This window comes from Dermochelys coriacea, chromosome 8, assembly GCF_009764565.3.
Source record: "Dermochelys coriacea isolate rDerCor1 chromosome 8, rDerCor1.pri.v4, whole genome shotgun sequence".
NCBI classification, from domain to species: Eukaryota; Metazoa; Chordata; order Testudines; family Dermochelyidae; genus Dermochelys; species Dermochelys coriacea.
Window position 1 is genome coordinate 97668122 of NC_050075.1, and position 23883 is coordinate 97692004.

At 38.9% G+C, this 23883-nt stretch overlaps 1 protein-coding gene across 3 annotated transcripts in view; it reads right to left on the reverse strand.

Annotated features, from left to right (window-relative positions):
* Window positions 1–23883, reverse strand: part of SCP2 (sterol carrier protein 2) — a 54336-nt gene that overhangs the window by 25290 nt on the left and 5163 nt on the right. For all 3 annotated transcript variants that reach the window (XM_043520320.1, XM_038413048.2, XM_038413050.2), the window contains exons 2-11: window positions 18867–18924; window positions 17454–17525; window positions 15248–15379; window positions 13135–13199; window positions 12093–12219; window positions 11038–11101; window positions 10666–10752; window positions 9886–10036; window positions 8534–8681; window positions 2701–2808 (exon numbers count right to left, since the gene is read on the reverse strand). In XM_043520320.1, coding sequence (XP_043376255.1) covers window positions 2701–2808; window positions 8534–8681; window positions 9886–10036; window positions 10666–10752; window positions 11038–11101; window positions 12093–12219; window positions 13135–13199; window positions 15248–15379; window positions 17454–17525; window positions 18867–18924 — 1012 coding nt within the window. The remainder of the gene's footprint in view (window positions 1–2700; window positions 2809–8533; window positions 8682–9885; window positions 10037–10665; window positions 10753–11037; window positions 11102–12092; window positions 12220–13134; window positions 13200–15247; window positions 15380–17453; window positions 17526–18866; window positions 18925–23883) is intronic.

A 23883-nucleotide genomic window follows, 5' to 3' on the forward strand; every position in this document is an offset into this window, starting at 1 on the left:
AGGGGACAAGTGCCCCAGTGTATGTAGGATTGGGCATGCAAGTCCAGACGTCCCCATGGAGTGGATGGAGCAGGAGGAGACAGCAGCAGGCCACTCACTGTGGCCAGTGGCTGGGCCGACGGAGCGCGGTGCTTGGACTTATGCGCTGATTGGGACTTTTTGTCGCTGGAACATCCAGGTTGATGTGTGACTTCTCACCCGACCTAGCACAGCTTGGGGAAGCAATGATGTATTTAGAGGCAGTCCCCATCGGGGAGCCACCCTTATGTCCATGCTGTGCCTCTTATGAGTATGGTGGGTCTTGGGCAGTAGCGGTGGTGCCTCTGGTGCCGGCTGGGAAGGGACCGGGGAGGAGCTCACTGCCAGTATGAAGCACCACTCTGATGGATCTGTCGGTCCTGGATCCAGTTGTGTACATGGTCACATTACCTCCTCCATACGACTCTTGCAGAGGTGAAGTTCTCTGGCCTCTCGAGGCCAAGCCGGGAGAGTGCCAGATGGAGCAGCGGGTGGCAACGTGAGCTTCGCCCAAACAATACAGACAACGTTGGTGCTAGTCACTCACAGAGAAGGACCAGGGGCACAAAGCACTGTATTTAAAACTGGCTTGTTGGGGCACAGTCCCTGGGCTGGGGAGGAGCCCCACAAGGGGAGAAGTCAAACTAGCTAACTAACGGACAACCATATACAACTAGTAAAAACTATCTACAGACAACGATCAAAGAACAGCTCTCTTGGTAAGCTAAGAGCACTGAGGAACAGGGGTTCTGACTCTGGCCATGCAGCAGGAAGAAGGAACTGGAGCAGTGTCAACCCACATAGTCTCTTAAAGCCTCATATGCGCCACGTGGTCAATGTACGATGCACGTGTGGGTTAACGGATACTACTATGAACTGTTCTGGCTCCAGCGTACGTGGACCCATGTTTGGAATCCACATAGGGATCATCACTTGAAGAAAAACCTAACACCTAATCATCTAAGTTGGCACATCCAAAATCAATATTAGAAAAGTTCTCAGTTAACAATATTGCTGAAAGTTAAAACATACTAATATTAAATAGCAAATCAGCAGAGATACACATGTAATTTCTAAAAAGCCTTTAGAGTTTTTTCCAGAAATGACCAACTGGCTCAGTGAGAAGCAAAATTACCCATATAGAATTTCAAGGCTCTATCAAAAATCTCATGGGTTTTCTATACTATTACCAGTGGTGGTGGAGGATTTCTTTTTAAAATCATAATTCTTTTTAAATTGAATTGAAACAATACTTCAAGTACACCATGAAGTGTTAACTAGTGTTTAAGGTAAGGATTGTCCCAAATAGATCCAAAATATGCAGGTCAAAAAAAAATGAAGTTCAAAGTTCATAGTCAGTAAAAAGTTAAGTACAAAGTTCAATGCCAGCCTGACCCTTCATCATATAACACCACAGCCATTGGTTAAAGATTTACATTTTAAGCATCTTGCATTTAGATTATAACTGAATAGCTCTTCAAAGAAGTGTTACAGCATTATGAATAAACGTATATTATGGGAAACACATGGGTACGATATAATCACATCTTATTATGTTATGTGCAGTACACTTTCCTATATACATATGGAAAACATCTAATGAAACCCATTAAATTGTGGCAATACAGAGAGAAATTACAGATCGTCTTAAACTGAAATTATTTTTAAAAAAAGAAGTTGGAATATGTCTTGCTAAAATGGCACTTCTAAAACCACAGGTATTTAGCTTCTGAGAAAGATTGCTAAAGTACAAAACTGGAAGGAATGCATGAGAAAGTTGGTTGAAGGTTGAGATTTAAATTACTGCATAAACATATATGTCTTCAGCGGACACATTATATAATGCAGAAGATAATATTCACCTCAACTACTTTGAATCCCTTTCTCTGAACAGGCAGCTGGACACAGATTTTGTATATAAAATAAAACTAACATTTTAAAAACTAATAGCTTGATTTTGATTGGAATAGTCTCTAAAACAGAAATATGTTTATGTCAATGTAAACTGTATATTCAAGTACTCTGCAAAGTACAAAAATGTATTCTTAGTGTAATCTATTGAAACTTAAAGAAAAAATAATAAGTACTCAGGTCTTGAAAGAAAAAAATTATATCTTAACTCCATATGCTTTGTCAACAATATGACCTTTCTCTTGAACATGTTTGCTCTCTCCAGACAGATAATTAGGTCTGTGCAAAATACCCCTGTACGCCTAGCTACTTATATTTTAAGTCAAGTGAAAATGGATTTTATTTTATCTAACCCACTCCTTTTTTTAAAAATTCACTTTTAATTTAAGCAGAAGTTATGTCACCTAGTATCCTCTGTTATTTGAGCTATTCATTTAGTTAACTAATGAAATTAATATGACAAATACAAAATTCATATTCGTAGCTCAAAGATGCAAACATTAAGAGTAAACTGCATGCTGCATAAAACATTTAAAGTCAAGAGAGTATTTTAATCTTTGCAAGTGAAAAACACAACCAATAGCAAGATAACTTCTTACATACCGGAAGTCATTAGACAGACACATTATATTCTCAGACCCCGACACTCCTTCTGCACAATTATTTCACCATTCATAATCATGGATATCTTCAGAACCTGATGGAGAAACTGCCAGTTTCCACATGCAGACCTCAAAATCATTAGAAATACAAATTTTATATTTGCCTTACCTGTGGCACCCAATGGATGTCCTTTTGAAATCAAACCACCACTGGGGTTTATCACCCATTTTCCACCATAAGTATTGTCTCCTCTATCAATCAGCTCCCCAGCTCTTCCTATAAAATAGTAATTGAAAAAGGGAAAATAGCTGAAAAAAAGTCACCTTCTGGTACATTTTTAAACCTTACTGTTACTTCTGGATATTATTGCATATGTTTTGAGTCAGCCAAAACCAGAAAATTGTAGTGCATAAAACCTTTGGAACACACATGTGAAATAACCAAATGATATGAACATTACTGCTTACACTATTTGGACAATAGGTGTTAATTTGCTTCCATTGCCCACCAAATATATATTTTAGTGCACTATATAAGCTTTTCAGCTTATACAATAATTAAATTAATAATTGGTAAAATTATAATGAAAAGAGCAAATGTTCCTGAAAAGGAGCAGTCAGTCATTACAGATACTATTATGTTTTTCACTTGAAATCACAACTTGCAGTAATATTAATGAGACATAAGGTGGGTGAGGGAATATCTTTTATTAGACCAATTTCTGTTAGTGAATGAAATACTCCTGGGGGAATTTTGCACCACTTCACAATGAAGTATTTTGCAGAAATTAATGTTGGGCATGCAGAATTTCCTTTTTCCCCTCCACAGAAATGGGTTGCAGAGATGTTGGGTGCCACTAGGGCTGCTGGACCCAGCAGAGCCCACCTCGTAAATAGAAAACAAGGCCCAGAGGGAGCAGAGGGAAGGGAACTGGAGGGTTCCCAGCAGCTGCAGTTCCCAGCACGCCTGGAAGAAAAGAAGTGGTGACACGCAGGAAACTGCAAGCCTGAGACCCAACATTAGGCTGTTTCTTGCTCTGGATCCCTGGGTTCTAGAAGGGTAGGGTCTACGAGTCTCTGGGCTAGGGGTGGGGGCGCAGCTGGGCTCTGAGGGCAAGGGGGTGTGAATGTCTGGGTCAGGGAGGGCCCCACGGCTGGGATCTGGAGGGGAGGAAGGTATGAGTGTATGGGCCGGGGGTAGGGTTACCAACCCTCCAGGATTGTCCTGAAGTCTCCAAGAATTAAAGATTAATCTTTAATTAAATATTATGTCATGTGATGAAACCTCCAGGAATATGTCCAACCAAAATTGGCAACCCTAGCTGGGGAGGGGCATAGTTGGGCTCTTGGAGAAAGGGGGTATGAGTGTCTGGGTTGGGGGGCCCATGGTTGGGCTCTGGGGGGAAGGGGGCGTGAATCCCTTGCCCCCTGGCTGGGTTCTGTGCAAGAGGGGGCAGAGAAGCAGGCACTGAGTTGTCGTAGGGGTTTCTTTAACTCTCTACTCTTGGGGGAATTTGTGTGGGTGTCTATTGTTACAGACATACTTGCTGACAGATATTTTGAAACAAATTACCAAAATAATTGAAACTGGTGGGATTATACAGTGTTATTTTGACAAATAAAATCTGCAGAATTTTTCATTTTTTGGCACAAAATTCCCCGAAGAGTGAAGAGACCAGCTTTTGAGCTACACAACCTGAAGAAGAGGTGTGCATAGCTCAACAGCTTGTCTCTTTCACCAACAGAAGTTGATCCAATAAAAGATACTATCTCCTCCACTGTATCTCTCATATCTTGGGACCAATATGGCTACAACTCTGAAAGCAGTAATATTAATGGCAGTTATTGGCATGCTGCAGACTCAATACTTTTAAATACATACATTCTTACTTAGTTTCAGTATTCAACAAAATACAAACCGCATGAAGTACCAGATTTCGATTCATAGGGGTGAACAAATAATTTTGTGCATTTGAATTAAGCTATTTTCCCACTGAAGAGCTCTCAGGGTGTAAGAAGGTAAAGAAACATTCTCATGATACTGACAGAAGAGTGAAATTGATTAGAACACAAGGAAAAAATGCATACAAGATATGCTACTGAGTTATAAGTTAATAATTGACCAAATGGGAGTCACAGGAGCAGTGTGTTGCATTTTCTAGGTGCACCATGACAGATGTAGAACAAAGAGCGGGTGCTTCTTTTTACTAATGAGTGTACATATCTAAATAAATAGAAAATGACTGCAACCATTTTTGCTGCTACTGGTGCCACAGAGACCCAGCAAATAATAATGTGATATAGAGGAACAGGTCAAAGAAAGGGAAGGGGTAGTAAGAAGAAAAGGACAGAGGAAGAGATCTTTTTAAAGTTTCGTTCAGTTAAAAATTTTGAGTTTAAACTCTTGCAGGCCTTTTTATTGAATCCCCAATCTCAGCTTGACTGTTCATAAATAAGACTATACACCACCTAGTGGTGTGTAAGTAAAATCATGCTATTTTTCAGGAAATGATTCACAGAGGATGGTCTCAACTTTTTAATTCAATGTTTGAAAAACCAATAATATGTTTAAAAGCTGAACTTTTTAAAATCTAAAATGTAATAGTTCAACATATTTGAACATAAGAACATTAGAAAAGCTATACTGGGTTAGACCAACAGTCCATCAAGCCCAGTATCCTGTCTTCCAACAGTGGCCAGTGCCAACTACTTCAGAGAACGAACAGAACAGAGCAATCATCGAGTGATCCATCCCCTATTGTCCAGTCACAGCTTCTAGCAGTCAGAGGTTTAGGAACATCCAGAGCATGGGGTTGTGACCCTGACTATCTTGGCTAATAGCCAGCGATGGAAGTATCCTCCATGAACTTATCTTATTCTTTTTTTAAAACAATGTTATATTTTGGCCTTCACAACATCCTATGGCAATGAGTTCCACAGGTTGACTGCGTGATGCATGAAGAAGTACTTCCTTACACTTGTTTTAAAGCTGTTGCCTATTAATTTCATTGTGTGACTCCTGATCGTTGTTGTCACGCTGTCTGAAATGGCTCAAGACTGAGTACCAAACTCAGGACAGACTGTCAAAAGCAGAGCAGAAATCCCAAATTAGCTGTATGTTATATAATTAGATTTCACCAATCCAGTAACAAGTGTGAACTCCTAAAAGACTGTAACAGTCTTACCATGGAATCACCAGCAGTCCCCTTGGGCATTTCAGTTTATCTTGCCATCCAGGCAAGCTGAACTATGTGATAGATGGTCACTTTACACCAAAAATGTAAAAAGTGACCATCTTTACATGTTCAGGTTACTCCCAGTCCCAAAGATCCAGTCACTTACCCGAGGTCAATTGTACTCAGATCTCAAACTAAGGACAACACCTGTAGTCAATCCTATAATAAACTAACTAAAGATTTATTAACTAAGAAAAGAAAACAGAATTATTTACAAGATTAAAGCAGGTAAGCATACATACACAAATGTGGTACAATCTTAAATTCAAAAGGTAATAGAAGTTTCTATAATAAGCAAGCTTTTATATCCTTTGGGGCTAACCCAAGCCAAGCAGCTTGGGGATCTCTTGCTTATGTCTAGGAATCTTTTCCCCTCAGAGTTCAAACAGCATAAAGAGACACAGTTTCTCCTTGTCAGAGATTTTATCCACACTCACCCCAGAATCCAAGCCGATTCTGCATATAGGTGAGTGGGGGGGAACAATCAACAAAGTCTTTGTTCAACAATGGCTCATTTCAATGCACTAGTCCTTCCTGATGGGCAGGAGATCATACTTCTTGAGGTAAACTAATATTTCACACTTGGCAATGCTTCTCCCATAACTGTGGGGAATTTACAGTCAAACATTTTTATAGTTTAAATGTTTGCTCTGTAACATTACCTTATGACATAGGATACTGATATATATGTAGCATCCTATAAGCATTCCATAAAATCTAAACACTAAGTACATTGTTATAAATCTAATATCTATTTTGATAATGCTAACACACAGGTAAACAAGACTGCTTTCAAGCTATACATTTGTAAGTGTTCAATGAGGCCTAGGCATGAGCTGGCACCTGGTCTGCCAGTGTAACGCTTGTGTCATGTAAAGGGGTAAATATCACTTCCCTATTCACTTTCTCCACACCATTCATGATTGTATAGACCTCTATCATATGCCCCTTAGTGGCCTCTTTTCTAAAATGAGCAATCCCAGTCTTTTTAATCTCTCCTCATATGGAAGCTGTGCTATACCGCAATCATTTTTGTTGCCCTTTACTGTAAATTTTCCAATTCTAATACATCTTTTTGAGATGGGGTGACCAGAACTGCAGATAGCATTCAAGGTGTGGGCATACCACAGATATATATAGTAGCATTTTGATAATTTCTGTCTTATTTTCTATTTTTTCCCTAAGTTTTCTTCCTATTAGCTTTTTTGATTGCAGCTGCACACTGAGCCGATGTTTTCAGAGAACTATCATTGTGGACTCCAAGATCTCTTTCTTGAGTGTAAACAGCTAATTTAGAACCCATCATTTTGTATGTATAGTTTGGATTATGTTTTCTGATGTTCATTACTTTGCATTTAGCAACACTGAACTTCATCTGCCATTTTGTTGCCTAGTCACCCAGTTCAGTGAGATCCCTTTGTAACCCTTCACAGTCTGCTTTGGACTTAACTATCTTAAGTAGTTTTGTATCATCTGCAAACTTTGTCACCTCACTGTTTACCTCTTTTTACAGATCACTTATGAATATGTTGAACAGTACTAGTTACAATATAAATCTTTGGGGAGACTCTGCTATTTACCCCTCTCCACTGTGAAAACTGACCATTTATTCATACCCTTTGTTTCCTGTCTTTTAACCAGTTATTGACCCAATGAGAGGATCTTCCCCCTCTTCTGCTGTGATTGCCTACTTTGCTTAAGCCCCTGTGTTTGGGACCTTTTCAAAGGCTTCTGGATGTATTGTATTTGGAATCAAGAAAAAAAAATCATATCTGAGACTGAGTCCCTCTTTTATTCTTTGTGAATACTTCTGAAACAATTGATCAGCAAAACTATCTTTTATGTGGCTTTATTTGAAATTTACTTTGCTGTAGGATTGGTTTAAATCTATATTCAGTGCTTCTTGTTCAAATCCCTTAAGTAAAAAAAACACTAGAACATAAAATTTAAGGTTTTACATTAAATACAAAATATTAATGCACTCAGAAAACTTTTGGAAAACTAAGATGTTAAAATAGGAGACACCTTTTAGGAGATTTCTAATTTTGTAGCCCCAAAATTTTCCAATTCAATAAACGTTTCTAAGTGTTGGTAGATTTTTTTAAACTATAAATGTTGACTAAGTGCATCTGGGAATTAAGTGTGAAAGAAAAATTGAAAAAAAACCCCCATGTTTACTCGCACTAGCCAGAAAATTAGTTTTTAGCAACCTAACATTGCCACTGGAAGCAGCAGGGAAGCACCAATGGTGTTAAGAAGGTTGAGAAGCAGCAAGATCAACTGGCCACAGCAGAAGCTGGAAGGAAGCAGACCAAAATCTAGGATAAATGAATAAAAGTCTAGGAACAGGGAACAAGAGCTTGAGCAGCTGAAAAGAAGGGGACCTGAAGCTGAGACACAAATAAGAGGGAGGAAAGTTAGTCAACTCTCCGCCCCCCACTTCCTTTTAAAAGAAGTCTCCCCCTGCAACTTGCTAACCACATGATATTTTGCACCATGTATCTGGGATGCGTTAATTTGCCTTCTGATATTCATGTGGTAGTCTAAATGGAGTCATTTGTCCAATTACAGTTTTTACCATACATTTATGACTTATTAATATTTTGCTTTTCTTCAACCTTATGAAGTTATAGAATAATGCTCTTCCCATACAGAACAGATTCATGCAATGAAGCAGTAATAACATTTGTAACAAACACTAAAGTTACAAGACATGTTTAATGTTGTCCATTTTAATAAACTAAAATTCTTCATTAATGTTATTACCTTCAGGACAAAGTCCTAAAGCTTCATAAGTAATGAGCTCATTAGATGAGAAACAATCATGGAGCTCAATCACATCCACATCAGTAGGTTTCAGACCTGCTTTGGAAAAACATCTTTTCGCAGCTTCTTTACTCATATCATAGCCAACCTACAACAACAAATCGGGAGTTACACAGCTCAAGACTTTAGACTACACGCATCTGCTAGTTGTGACCGGAACGAATGCTATAAGTGAGCTGGCCTATAAGTGATAGAAATCTAAGACTGCAGTACGAGGCACATTAATATTAGAATAGATTACCATTATGTGGCATAATTTTGCAGCAAGAAATCTGAGATTCTAAACTTCATTGCAGGAACATTTTAAGTGATGGCTCCTCTCTGTTCTTCCTCCACTCCTTCTCCCCACATGTAAAAGTATACTCAGTCAGAATTTTATTTCGTCATTAAGGGCAAGATATGCTGCTGGTATAATTGGGCGCAATTCCATAGATATCAGAAGAATTGCAAATGCTTATGCCAGTTGAAAGTTTGGCCTCAAATCTCTATTTAGCTAGTAATCTGTACCTCTGCTGCCAGCCATCTTTGACTTTAATGCTAATATTCAATATTTTCTAAATCAGACTGTCCGGAATGCATTCATTTCATTTGCACCTACTGGGCCGAATTTGGCCCTCAGTTACCCCTGTGCAACCCCACTGACATCAATGAGGTTGAATATTATGTGGTAAATTCCCAGAGGGTGAAAACTGTCACAGCTCCATTGACCTATGCAACAAAGGACAGAATTTGGTCCTTAATAACAATAGTCAAACTCATACTAGAACTATAGATGCAAATAACCCAAAACTTTTGAGAAAACTTGGCTCTGCAGTTTAGGCCTATCTCTGGGTTTAAGTTAATCAATCTAGCAATTATACCTATGAATGACATAACCACCACACATTGATGGTTATGTGGTTTTCAGGTTCATAACCCTTCTGTAGAAGAGAAGGAAAACTAGATACATGGATTCAAGTCAAAAACAGATTATTCAATGATTGCTGCATCTGAGTCACAATTTGTATGTTCTAATCATTTGAAAAAGTGCAGCGTAACACTAAACTTTTTACAATCCTACACTTAATACCTATACGTACATAAACACATATAAAAACTGTTTTCTTAGCATTATTCCACAGATGTATCTTTTGTCCTAGAAGATTTTTTTTTAAGTGTACAGTACATAGTTTATTTTTACTTCATAGTGAAGTGCAATGCACTTGCTATCTGGATATTTTTATCATGGAAACATCCGTAATGGTATTAGGATCAAAGTGGGGAGCAGAGGAAAAGCAAAATTTTAAACCTACCACTTTAATACAACTATTCTCCTCAAATGTACTTGAAAGATCAGTGACCATTTCTTGGGCCACAATTTCCACCGCTTTTGACTCCAATCCATGTTTTCTCACAAATTTCTCATTCGCTAAAACCACAGCTGCAGCTCCATCAGAGGTTGGGCTAATTGAACATAAAAGAATTATTTACTCATTGCACACAATTAACAATGGTCTTCCAGAAAAAGAGCGCTATTCGTGGCAGTAGTCATTGATATGTAACCAAATTAGATCCATAAACTATTCCAAAGGGGTTTGCTGACATCAGCTTGACCTTTCCATCAAAAAGTTGGCTGATCTCTTCTAGCAAAATCTTTTATTGAATCAGATTTCTTCAATTAAAATAGCATATTGCTCAAATTTCTATTAGAAACAGTGCTGACTTTGGAAAACCTCTTTCATGGATGGACAGGAAAGGCAGCAGTGAGGGAAAAACCTTGTTAAACAGTAGAAGCACGAATGCAGCCAGAGTGTAAATGACATGAAAACGGCTACAATTAGGTATACGTTTTTGTTCTTTTTGAGTAATGTTTTGCGGAGTTTATATCTAGTTAAAGTTAGATCAAAATGGGCTGAATTTTGTTTTATTTATTTAAATTTTAATTTATAAAATGCATCTAATACTCTGAAGACAGATGGTACAGCATTTTAAAAAAGTCTACAGTTTATAATCCAGTGACAAATTAAAGTTTGTTTTTTAATATAAAGTGCTTCAGCATTTATTTTTACATAGTATCAAAGTCCTGTTCTTACCAACACTGTAAAACAGTCAAAAAATCATAAATTTTGCGAGACTGCAACACTTGATCTAAACTGTACTTCTTTTGGAACTGGGAAAACCTAGGAAAAACCACACATATCTTATTTTAGCATAACCTTAGGAAGAAGACATATTAATCATAGCTATACCCACAGTAATGCTTTCATACTGTAATTTTACAAAGTGTAAGGCACTGAGCAGAGAAGTTATATTGGAGTATTGTTCTCATTGTATATAATGGAAAGTGTCTTGTCTATTTTATGCTTTTTTAAAGTTTTGAATTTTACTGTTGTGCAATACAGGATTTCTTTCAAATTTGGTTTTCTTGCTATATTTTCATTACCAAAGTACAATATTGCACTCACGGGTTGTTAGTTGAATGGCTATGATTCTTCCATGCAATTTTTGCAAAGTGTTCTGGTTTTGTCCCTGAAAGAAAAAAGTTAAGCTATACTGAGAGGCTGTAATATTTTCTCACAGACTTATTAACAAGTGATAGGGATGCTGTATTCAGTTCAAATTCTTATGGCACTAGCTCTAAAATCTCTGTTATAACAGATCCATTATATTAAGGATTCTTTGCAATACAACTGGGTTTGGGTCAGTAAATGTTTCAATTACTAGATGAGAGATTATTTAAACTGGCTCAATTCCAGCTGATAAAATGTCCAACTTGGATATCTAACGCATGGTGTTTCATTAACAGACACATAGAAAATACAAGAGAGGCTAACAGCAATCAATTTTTAGCCAAATTTGAACAAAGATATGTTCATGTATTACTATTTGTCCACTGCACAGTAATTTAATTACACTGAAACATTGGTCTTCTAAATTATTTCCATAAATCGTCTGAAATAAATTTTAAATACGAGATTTCCAATAGTTCATCTGGCAGGAATATGTGCTGCCAAATAAGAGACTAAGTTTTAGAAGCAATTACGGGACTGCTATTCCTTTGGTTGGTGAGAGCTGAAGGAATTGCAACGGTGGTACTCTGAGAATGTAAGCTGAGAAATGACTAATGCAAAAAAGTTGTCATAAAACTGTTAAAGTTGCTACACACATCCATACCAAGCGCAAAACCACAAAACCAAATAAATTAAAAATTAAGCCTCTTTACATTACATACCCTATACAGGCACAAACCTTACCACTACCACAACTACTGTACAGCATAGAGTATACACCACAAGCTTAACTCCACCCCATGAATCTATTTTTCTGAAAATATCCCTTGACCAAGATTCCCCTTTCCCAACACTATTAGTTGTGGATGTTGGGTATGGTAAGTTACTGTACCTGGTGAAAAGGAAGTCATGGAATAACGTTTTATAACTAAGCTCCCAAATAAATTTTTCATTTTTCTTCTAATACTTTATTCTGCAATAGGATTTTTCCCCACAAGTTTGAACAGTACCATATTTCTCCATATGTTCTTTTCCAGCATTTCCAAAGAACTGTGCAGTTACTGGAGCAGCAGAAAAGCCATGTTTGTTTATCATCACTTCTGTGTGTTTATCTAGTGGATTAGTCCGGTTCGTGAACTAAAAATAAAAAGTTGTAAATTAAACAACTGGCAAGTTTAAGGTAAATTATCCCTTTCCTTTATAAACTAAACTATAGTATTGCTGCAAAAATATAATGGACTTTGAGAAAAAGAGAACATCTCTTGTAACAGGACAGCACTCTGCCTGAGTAGGATATTTTGAAATTTCAATAACTTGCCTACTTGTAAGAAAGGACAGATAAGCAGCAGATAGTCAGCAACTGTGTTACAGGGAGGTGGAGAGGGAAAAGGACTTATTGAAGCCCTTAAAAAATGCCCTGGGGGCATTTGGGGTCTATTGCATTCAGCATGGGACTAGGAATCAGAAGACTTGGCTTCTCTTCCTCCTCTCCCCCCGCCCCGCCCAACTGAAATGTGAGTACAAGATTTATGTTCCAATTGACTCATTTTATAATTATATGGTAAAAATGAGAAAGTAAGCAATTTTTCAGTAATACTGTGCTGTGACACTTTTTGTATTTTTAGGTCTGATTTTGTAAGCAAGTAGTTTTTAAGTGAGGTAAAACTTGAGGGTTCGCAAGACAAATCAGACTCCTGAAAAGGGAACAGTAGTCTGGAAAGGTTGAGAGCCACTGGTCTAGGTCACATAACGCAAGTGTTAGGGACTACTGAACTTTAGTCTTCCAACAGTGATAAATTTACTGGGAAATTAATCTCTTATCTGTGGATACAAGATTTCACTCTGTACATTTATATTTCCCAATAAATGGTTGTGAAAGGTACCTTAACTATTTTGATGGAAATGTAGATAATTTACTTTAAGCAATCTGTCCGATGATATCTTGAACTAATCCATGTGTACATAGGAATTTGGAACTCTTTTATACATTTTAAACATTTATACTCCTAGATTGCATTCACAAAAAGGTGCAAATATTTTAAAGACACTTACTTTAACTTCAAGGGACCCCCTTTCCATCTTCTCAAAGCCAAGAGCCAAAGCACAATTTGCCAAACCTTAAAATAAAGCTTTCGTTATTTGAAACGTGACTAAATGTCTAAAGATCATGTACTATAAATTGCATTTTGCTAAAAATATTATACAAAAATTGGTACATTTTCCTTCCTCTTTTTCTTCACTTCTGAATTTGAGTCAAGTTTGAATGAAAATGGCATTGAGGTTACACAAATTACTGATGTCAAATAAGAAATGTACCTTAGAAGATCAGATTTCTTTATTTCAAACCATATAACTATTTTAATGCTGAAAGATCAATTTTTTAGCATTGCCAAGTGTTCTCACCTCAGCCACAAATACTGAAATACAATTATTGAGAGGAACTTGTGGTTAATATTTTTAATTATAGAAATAACAGGAATATCATGTGTCCTCCTCTCCCCTTTTTTTGTTCTATAGAACTCCCTGAAGAACTAGAGAAATGGAGTGTAAACTCCCTCACCCTTCAGTTGAAAAAGAGTAGATATACAATCTTTCACAAAGAGTTTTTCCCGAAAGTGTTAGTCAAGAGTTTGAGTTATTTAAGTTAACACAATACAGAACAAAACAAAATTTAAGCAGTCTGATTGAACTCCCTTTTGCTCTCAGTGGTTCAAGGTTTCAGTCTCTCATGATGCCGTAATCCCACAAGTTTCAATTCTCCAAAAAGTCATTCCAGTAAAACTGAAAATCAAAACCTGATATTTCTAGTATAAAATACAAGGAGAAAAAAAAAAACCCTTGAAAAAAATTATTATATACCAAAAAAGGGTAAAAAAGGTGCTCTCCTTTCCAAGATCACCTTTTAACTAAGGGCTTGTCTACACTTACATTTTATAGAGCTCTAATTTGCTGACTCAGGGGGGTGAAAAATCACCCCCCTGAGCACAGCAAGTCTGAGCGCTTTAAAGCGCTAGTGTAGACAGGCTCTGAGCGCTGGGAGCCACGTTCCCAGCGCTCGGAGCTAATCCCCTCGTGGAGGTGGATTACCAGGAGTGCTGGGAAAGCTCTTTCCACACTTGCACTTCAAAGCGCTGCCGCGGGAGCGTTCCCATGACAGCGCTTTGAAGTTTCCAGTGTAGCCATGCCCCAAGAGAATTTTCAGTGTAGTATTACTTACAGTGTGGGAAGGAAGTATAGTTCAAAAGGTAACTAATAAAATAAAGAGCTGCAATAGACAAAAAAAAACTGTCTTAAAAGAAATAAGAATACACCTTCTCACTATTCTGCTGGTAAGCAAGGCAGGGGGAGGAGATAAGAAAGGAAGGCCTTGGAGGGAGAAAACCAGCAAGGATAAACTGCTTCAAACTGTGTTTTGCTAAAGCTAGTAAGTTAACTGAAGGATATAAAGAGAGCCAGGAATTGAAGATTCTTTGTCAGACCCTAACTGATTATGCTGAAGCATGACAGGATGAGATGATTTGCCCTGAGTCTGGCCTATTTGTAAATATACTGCTCACATGCTTATGAATACTTTGTTCCTGTATTGGGTGTACTGACTGCTTATTTTTAGGCTGTTAGGCATGTTTAGAGCAATTGTATAAAATACCATTTGGCCTCTGGATTTAATAAAAGAATTTATGGTTAAATTCGGATCTGGTGGTCTCCCATATGAATAATTTCAAATATTAGTAATTCCAACAGAAATTGTCAATATTTTGTAAAGACAGTGCGGAATAACAAAAAGATGAATGCTGGCACTTCCATTAAGTTTTACTCTTAAAAATGAAAGTACATTCATAAACAATTTTAGATTACTTAAACCAACGTTGCTTACTGTATTAGGCTCCTATCCTGCAATCTACTCCATATGGAAAAATCCCTACACCCACACAGGGCATGACAAAATTGATCAATCTAGGCAATACCCATCACCCTTCCCAGTCTGAGGAGATAGGCAGAGAATGTATGTAGCTCTGCTTATGGAAACTGAACAAATGTAATTTATAAAATTTGGAGAACATACTATTCCTTTTCACCCCCATTTATTTCAGAGTGTGATTGACAAAATTAGTTAATGAATATACATATCACATCACTGCTAATTAATTCTAAACAAACAGCTTACCTCCCTGGATCACTTGCCGGGCCATGAACAAAGCAGTGGATCCAGTGGAACAGTTGTTGTTAACATTAATGATAGGAATGCCAGTTAATCCCAAACTGTGATAGATAGCCCGTTGACCACATGTTGAGTCACCTTTATACAAAGATGAAACATTTAAAAGAAAGTGGAGAGTAGTCATATAGTAGCAAAAATTCCAGCAACGTAAATGTAATGCCATATTTTGATTCTAGAAAAGACTTCTAAAATCTTTGAAGAGCACAATTTTCCAACTCAACCAATAGCAACAGGTAAGATAAGATAGCACTTAATCTTGTTATAAAGCGGTTCAGTCATTATTGCCAGGCTGTACAAATAAACAGTATACAATATAATATCTGTTCCAGATACATACACTCATCACACTAGGGGAGTTAGTTTCCCTAGACATATACTAAGCATCATGAGGGGTTAAGAGTCAACCTGAGCTGTGTTCAAAGGGCATGGCCTCCATTTCCCTAAATATCCCAGCAGCTTTTCTTCTGCTCATATCTGGTCAATCACAAACACATTTACTGAAAGACAGGTGGTTAAAGTGGTGTGCCAGGTTGAATTTTCTGTAAAGAGTATTGTATTAAAATAAAATGAAATCTGAAATTAGTTGCTATTAAAATAAGCTAGAAGGACTATGTGCTTGCCTATTACATGCTTAGGCACATACCAAGATGGTAGTATTTATTACCAAATGTCTTTCTAGACAGTTAATACAGTTCTCTCCTTCACCCTAAGAAATTAACTCCTCAGATTCAAGCTTACCTTTGCCTTTTCCTGGCTGGTTAAAATTCTGAAAAGTGATTACCTAGGGAGTATATTTCCTTTTCTTCAATTCCAGCTGCAAATGTGTGTTAATATTCACTTGACCCCAAAATGCCCATTTTGCTCTTAAGTGGCAAAACAAACTACTTAGTTTCTAAGCATTTGTAGCAAAGCTCTTTGTTAATTTATATGATTAATAATTTTTCACTGTAGGAGGTTGAGCAGTATTTCTATTTAAATCTTTATCTACTTGTTTTAAGAAAGTTCCTGGCTACTTTCTAATGATTACAAAAATATAACATAAATCCTCAAAGAAACTTAATCACCTTAGTTTTATTTCTTCTTCATTTGATCAACAAAATGCCACTTATTTACAGGACTACAAAAAAAGTCACAGAAATGCTCTTCACTGACCTGTATCCTTCTCTTTGAAATGACTCTGAAAGACTGTATTTTGACATTCACTCTTCTTGGTCTAACTTGTTTTAAAGAGAGCTTTGCCATGTTGTTTGGCTTCTTAGTGGTAAGTGTTACCAATAAAAGTAGTTTAATTCCATAGTTACATCATTGTCTGTTGCGCTGTCTACTCAGAATTGGGTGATTTAAGAAAAGAATTCTCAGAATTTTAACCTTCCTGTTGAACTTCCCTGTTATACCATTTCCTTTCCATAATGTACTTGAAGGAGGACTGACTTTGCCCAAAAGATAATTAATCTTTTTCTACAACTAGCTTAGGATGAATTGGGCAAATGTGCTCTGCAAAAAAGAAAACGTATAAATGTATCTAAGTATTGTGAAGACAAGTACAGAAAAGATAAGGAAGAAAGAACAACAGAAATGCTTCCTGAGAAAACAACTTGATATCTAAGGTAATGTTTTAGCTTTGCAGGGTAGGTTAGCATAACTTCTCAGCTTTCAGTCGTTGCACCAGCTGGCAAAACTATACTGTCATTTAAACTACTGCAATGAATGACAATACTATAACAATTATAAGAACGTATGGATTGTGTATAACTCACATAAGGTGCTGGAGATGATCAAACACAAAAGATAACACTGTAGCGGCCTGATCCTGTAATGGGAGCTACTTAGCATACTCACACATGTACCACGTTTCCTTGAAATCTATATCTACCAATGATTAAAATAACTGGACACTGTACAGGTCTCTTAGGCTTGAATCTGTGTTCATTAAAAATCTGAGGCCCTAGTCTTGCAAAAACTTATACAGGTGCATAGTTTTAAGCAGGGCTCTGTGTTAAGGCGGATCCAGGAATGGGGAAGGAGGAGCGGATGTAAGGCTTTGTATAGGAAGGGACAAATTTCATTCTCACTGACGGGACTCCTGATATGCATAAAGTTAAGCAAGCGAGTGTTTGCAAACTCACACCTTAAACAGGTAACATTAACTTACCGTAAACATAGCCCACACATGCCTGCTCCACTGCTGAATAAGGAACACCTGCATCAGCTAAAGCCTTCTGACCTAGAGAGAGTTTTTTTAAATCCAGCAGTCAAAACTTTTTAAAAGTGAATAAAGTATTTTTTGAGAAACTGATCCAAACAAAACTTATAGAGAGGCAATTAAAGAAATTAAATCAAGGGCAAATACATTATTTATTCTCACAGGGACAGACTTATATACTCTTACAGATTTCTGCAGTCTGGAGGAACACACAAAACTTAGCTTTTCATCCTCTACCACAGAAGCCTAATTAATATTTTACTGAATGTAGCTCTGATTTCTGCAAAAATTTAGAAGCTAATCTAGTAAAATAGTATCTTTATCCCTCTGAATAAAAAGGCACATTATAGTATGCATTTATGTAAACAATATACAAAAATAGTATTATACATGCACTATTGAAACAAACTTCAAGGCCCACTATGTTTGAAAGAGGAAACAACATATCTTAACTGACTTGTTATATTAGGAATCTGTAGAAGACTTTAATACAGGGATCGGCAAACTTTGGCATGCGGCCTGCCAGGGTAAGCCCCATGGCAGGCCGGGCCGGTTTGTTGACCTGCTGCGTCCGCAGGTTCAGCCAATTGCATCTCCCACTGGCCGCAGTTCACCTTTCCAGGCCAATGGGTGCTGCGAGAAGCGGCGCGGGCTGAGGGATGTGCTGGCTGCCCTTCCCGCAGCCCCCATTGGCCTGGAACGGCGAACCATGGCCAGTGGGAGCTGCGATCGGCCAAACCTGTGGACGCAGCAGATAAACAAACCGGCCTGGCTGCCAGGGGCCTTACCTTGGCAGGCTGCATGCCAAAGTTTGCCGATTCCTGATCTAGTATAACTAAGACAAGAAAATCTTGTCTAATAACTAAATTATTTCAATGAAAGTGGCAAAATGGCTGCATAAGGTCTAAAGATAAGATGATAATGCTGGAATATAATAAATATTTGAGCCCTGTGATGTATGCCCAACATTTTCTCGGGCCACATAGTTCAAATTTCATTAGTACATAGTTCTAACAACAGAAGTTTCTTCCTCCTGGCTGTTAAGTGATCAGCTGGTAGGCCTATGCATGAAAGTTATCACTTATACACATTAATTTTAGCAAGTGCAACTACATAGGATATTGTTTATTTAAATATCTAATTAATTTTTGAATCCCATGTTCTTGGCTTCGATTCTGTGTGGCAGTGAGTTCAACAGGTCAATTATGCACTATGTAAAAAAGTATTTCATTTCATCGGTTTTAAATTTGCTGTCTTGAAAGTTCGTTGGTTGCTTCCCTGTTCTTGTGTATTTTATCCTTTCTCATAATACAATTCAGAAAAAAAATGTTAAAACTAAAAGTCATCTTGGCCGTTAATTACCTGCTTCCTTAGCCATGTCAGGGTAATCCCAATCTTCCTGCACACCAGGCTTTTCAAACTGGCAGGAAGAAAAACAAGATTTAAACTTAATATAGATATTTTGCTCAAATTGCTACACTCAGGTGTCATATAAGTAAATTATTTTTTTGATATCTGAACACCCAGGGTGAAATCCCTCTTGCAGAGGGCCCATGCAGAGTCATTGTTCCACAGAAACTACACAGTATATAGCACAGTATTCCCCAAACTGTGGGGCATGCCCTCTATGGGGCTGCAGAGGAACATGTGGGGGGGAGGGGCATGCAGTGGGGCCCAGGCCAGCCCCCACGGAGGGGGGCAGGGAGGGAGCACCATGCTTCTAGCCCAGCTCCGCCCCCAGCCCAGCTCTGCCCTCATTCCCTCTCCATCCCCAGCCCAGCTCTGCCTCTAGCCTCAGCTCCTCCCCATCCCCAATTCCTCCTCCAGCTCTGCCTTCAGTCCAAGCTCTGCTGCTGAGGAAGCCTCAGATGTGCATTAATGGGGGCCGGGGCAGTGCAGACAAATTCCAATAACGGTAAAGGGCGGGGGGCATGACTGGAAAAGTTTGCACACCACTGGTACAGCATGAACAAAGACTATGCAGGCGAGGCTCATCTCCTCCCGAGAACCAAGGCTGTGCTCTGTGCTGGCCCTGAACTGGCCAGAAAGGAGAGACTGGACAGGGAGTTCTTGGCTCTGTGTTAAGACAGATCTGTGAACAGGAGAGAGGCGCAGAGAGGATGAATTTCATTCTCACTGATTAATACAGTACTTATAACCATCACTAAGTTTTGACAAAGGTTTTGTCCTTTTACACAATTTTATGGCTATGTACCTTTCAAAAGCAAGCAAGTTCAATGTTATTTTGTATAAGCCTCCCTTCCCATGCCTAATGTCATCTCACTATGCATCATAACCTAGGTGTCAAGTCATGTCTAGCCTTCAGTCTTGCATCAGGGACAGTACTTTTAGTCTCTCTATAAAGAGACAAACATGAATGTGCTACATACAAATGTTTAATAAATAGTGATAAAATAGGTCAGCAAAAGATTTTATGTATGACTTATGAATTCTAGTTGATATTATGAAGTTATTATAAGAATGGCCTTACTGAGTCAGACCAATGGTCCACCTAGCCCAGTATCCTGTCTTTTGACAGTGGCCAGTGCCAGATGCTTCAGAAGAAATGCACAGAACAGGGCAATTATCAAGCGATCCATCCAATTGACCAGTCCCTGCTTCTGGCAATGAGGGGTTTAGGGACACCCAGAGCATGGGGTTGCAACCCTAACCATCTTGGCTAATAGCCAATGATGGATCTATCTTCCATGAAATTTTCCAATTATTTTTTGAGCCTAATTATATTTTTGGCCTTCAAAACATCCTCTCGCAACAAGTTCCATAGGTTGACTGTGTGGAAAGAAGTACTTCCTTATGTTTGTTTTAAACCTGCTGCCTATTAATTTCTGTTATGCTGTATGGAGTGGCTCATGACTGTGAGTGCCTACCTCAGGGTAGGCTGTCAAAAACAGGGCAGACATCCCAAACAGGCGGTATGTTCTATAATTAGGTTCCGCCAATCAAGTAACAAATGTGAACTCCTGGATCACTATAACAGTCTTACCATGGAGTCACAGACAGTCCTCTTAGCCTCTCCAGTCTATCTTGCCACCCAGGCAAGCTAGACTTTGTGATAAATGATCACTTACACCCCAAACAAAAACAAAATCATAAAATATTCAGATTGCTTCCAGTCCCAAGAGACTGTTCACTTACCCCAGATCAACTGGTATTCTAGATCTCACACCAATGACACACTTAATGATGCAGTTAATAAATGAATGCAGTTAAAGTCTTTGATCCTTGATCTCACACAATGGCTCATTTGCATTTAATGAACAAGATTTAACAAAATATATGGGAATCACAGAGTAGGTCACACTAGGGGGGAGTAGCACTACGTGTGAAAGAAATCAAACTTAATTGTAGAATCTCTATGGATAGAAATTCCATGCTTGAATAATAAGAGTATAGCAGTAAGAATAGATTACTAAACATGTGACCAGGATGGTGACTGTTACTGTGAAAAGCTCAGGGAGATTAGAGAGGCTACAAAAACAGAAACCCAATAATGGGGATTTCAGTTATCCCTATATTGGCTGGGTATGTCATCTCAGGACAGACTACAGATATATAATTTCTAGACACCACTAATGACTGTTTCTTGGAGCAGCTAATTCTAGAAGTTACAAGGGAAGAGGCAATTTCTGATTTAGTCCTGAGTGGAACACAGAATCTAGTCAAAGACATGAATATAGCTGAACCACTCGGTAGCAGGGACCATAATGTTATTAAATTTAAAACATCCTTGTTGGGGGGAAATACCAAAGAAACCTACCACAGTAGCATTTAACTTCAAAAAGGGGAACAACAAAAAAAATGAGGAAGCTAGTTTCAGGGAAATTAAAAGGAACAGTCACAAGAGTGAAATGCTTGCAAACAGTATGGAGAGTATTTAAAAACACCATAATACAGACTCAAACTAAATGTGTACTCCAAATAAAAAAATAAAAAGTAAGAGGAACAAAACAATACCATGGCTAAACAGTACAGTAAACGAGTGGATTGGGGCAAATAGGTATCCTTTACAAATTGGAAGTCACATCCTACTAAGGAAAATAGAAAGGAGCATAAATTCTGGCAATCAAGTATAATTAGGAAGGCCAAAAAAGAATTTGAAAAGCAACGAGCAAAAGACACTAAAACTAACAGCAAATTTTAAATATGTTAGGAGCAGGAAGATTGCCAAGCAATCAGTGGGGCCACTGAATAATGGAGGTGCTAAAACAGGGGTAGGCAAACTATGGCGCATCCGGCCCTTCAGACGTTTTAAGCCGGCCCTCAAACTCCTCCCAGGGAGCGGGGTCTGGGACTTGCCCCGGTCTGTGCGGCTCCCGGAAGAAGCAGCATGTCCCCGCTCCAGCTCCTATGCATAGGGACAGCTAGGGGTCTCTGCACGCTGCCCCAGCCCCCAGTGCCACTCCCACAGCTCCCACTGGTTGGGAACCATGGCCAATGGGAGCTGCAGGGGAAGGGCCTATGGGATGGGACAGCACCTCCATGTAGGAGCCGGAGGGGGGGACATGCCACTGCTTCTGGGAGCTGCAAGAGGCAAGTGTCACCTGGAGCCTGGACCCCTGACTCCCTCCCATGCCCCAACCCCCTGCCCCAGCCCTGATCCCCCTCCCGCCCTCTAAACCCCTTGGTCCCTGCCAGAGCACCCTCCTACACCCCCAACCCCTCATCCCCAGCCCCACCCCAGAGCCTGTACCCCCAGCCGGAGCCCTCCCCCCCGCACCCAATCCTCTGCCCCAGCCTGGAGCCCCCTCCCGCACCCTGAACTCCTCATTTCTGGCCCCACGCCAGAGCCCTCACACCCCTCACACCCCAACCCCCAATTTTGTGAGCATTCATGGCCCACCATACAATTTCCATACCCAGATGTGGCCCTCGGGCCAAAACGCTTGCCCATCCCTGTGCTAAAAGAAGACAAGGCCATTGCAGAGAAGGTAGATGAATTCTTTGCATTGGTCTTCACTGCAGAGGATGTGAGGGAGATTCCCACATCTGAGGCATTCTTTTTAGGTAACTGATATGACTAACTGTCCCAGACTGAGGCGTCAATAGAGGAGGTCTTTGAACAAATTAATAAATTAAACAGAAATAAGTCATCAGGACCAGATGGTATTCACCGAGAAGTTCTGAAGGAACTCAAATATGAAATTGCAGAACCACTATTTGGTATGCAACCTCTCTCTTAATTCAGCTTCTGCACCAGATGATAGCTAATGTGATGCTGATTTTAAAAAAATGCTCCCGAGGCAATCCTGCAATTACAGACCAGTAAACCTAACTTTAGTACCAGCCAAATTGGTTGAAACTATGTTGGGGAAGAGTGAACATGGCTTTTCTAAAGGGAAATCATGTTTCACCAACCTATCAGAATTCTTGGAGGGTGTCAACAAATATGTGGACAAGGCTGATCCAATGGATGAAAGTATACTTGGACTTTCAGAAAGTGTTTGACAAGGTCCCTCATCAAAGGCTCTTAAAGTAAAAACAGAGGGTAGAAATAAATGGTCAGCTTTCACAATGGAAAGCGGTAAATAGTGGGCTCCCCCAAGGATTTGTACTGGGACCAATGGTGTTCAACATATTCATAAATGAGCAGGAAAAAAGGGGCAAACAGTGAGGTGGCAATATTTGCAGATGATACAAAACTACTCAAGATAATTAAGTCCAAAACAAACTGAAGAGTTAAGGGATCTCATAAAACTGAGTGACTAGGCAACAAAATGGCAGATGAAATTCAGTGTTAAATGCAAATTAATGCATATTGGAAAAAATAATCCCAATTCTACATACAAAAGGATAGGTTCTAAATTAGCTGTTACCACTCAAGAAAGATCTTGTGTCATTGTGGATAGTTCCCTGAAAACATCTGCTCTGTGTGCAACGGCAGACAAAAAGCTAACAGAAGTTTAAGAACCATTAGGAAAGGAATAGAAAATAAGACAGAAAATATCATAATGCCACTATATAAATCCATGGCACACCCACACCTTGAATACTGCATGTGGTTCTGGTCGCCCCATCTCAAAAAAAGATATACAGTATTTGAAATGGAAAAAAATCTACAGAGAAGGGCAACAAAAATTATTAGGGGTTTGGCACAACTTCCACATGAGGAAAGATTAAAAAGACTGGGACTGTTCATTTTAGATATGAGACGACTGAGGGGGGATATAATAGAGGTCTGTAAAATCATGGCTGGTGTGGAGAAAGTGAATCGAGAACTGTTATTTACCCTTTCAAATAAAACAAGAACCAGGAATCACCCAATGAAATTATGACTAAGGCTATGATTTAGTCACAGGTATTTTTAATAAAAGTCATGGACAGGTCATGGGCAATAAACAAAAAGGCACGGCCCATAACC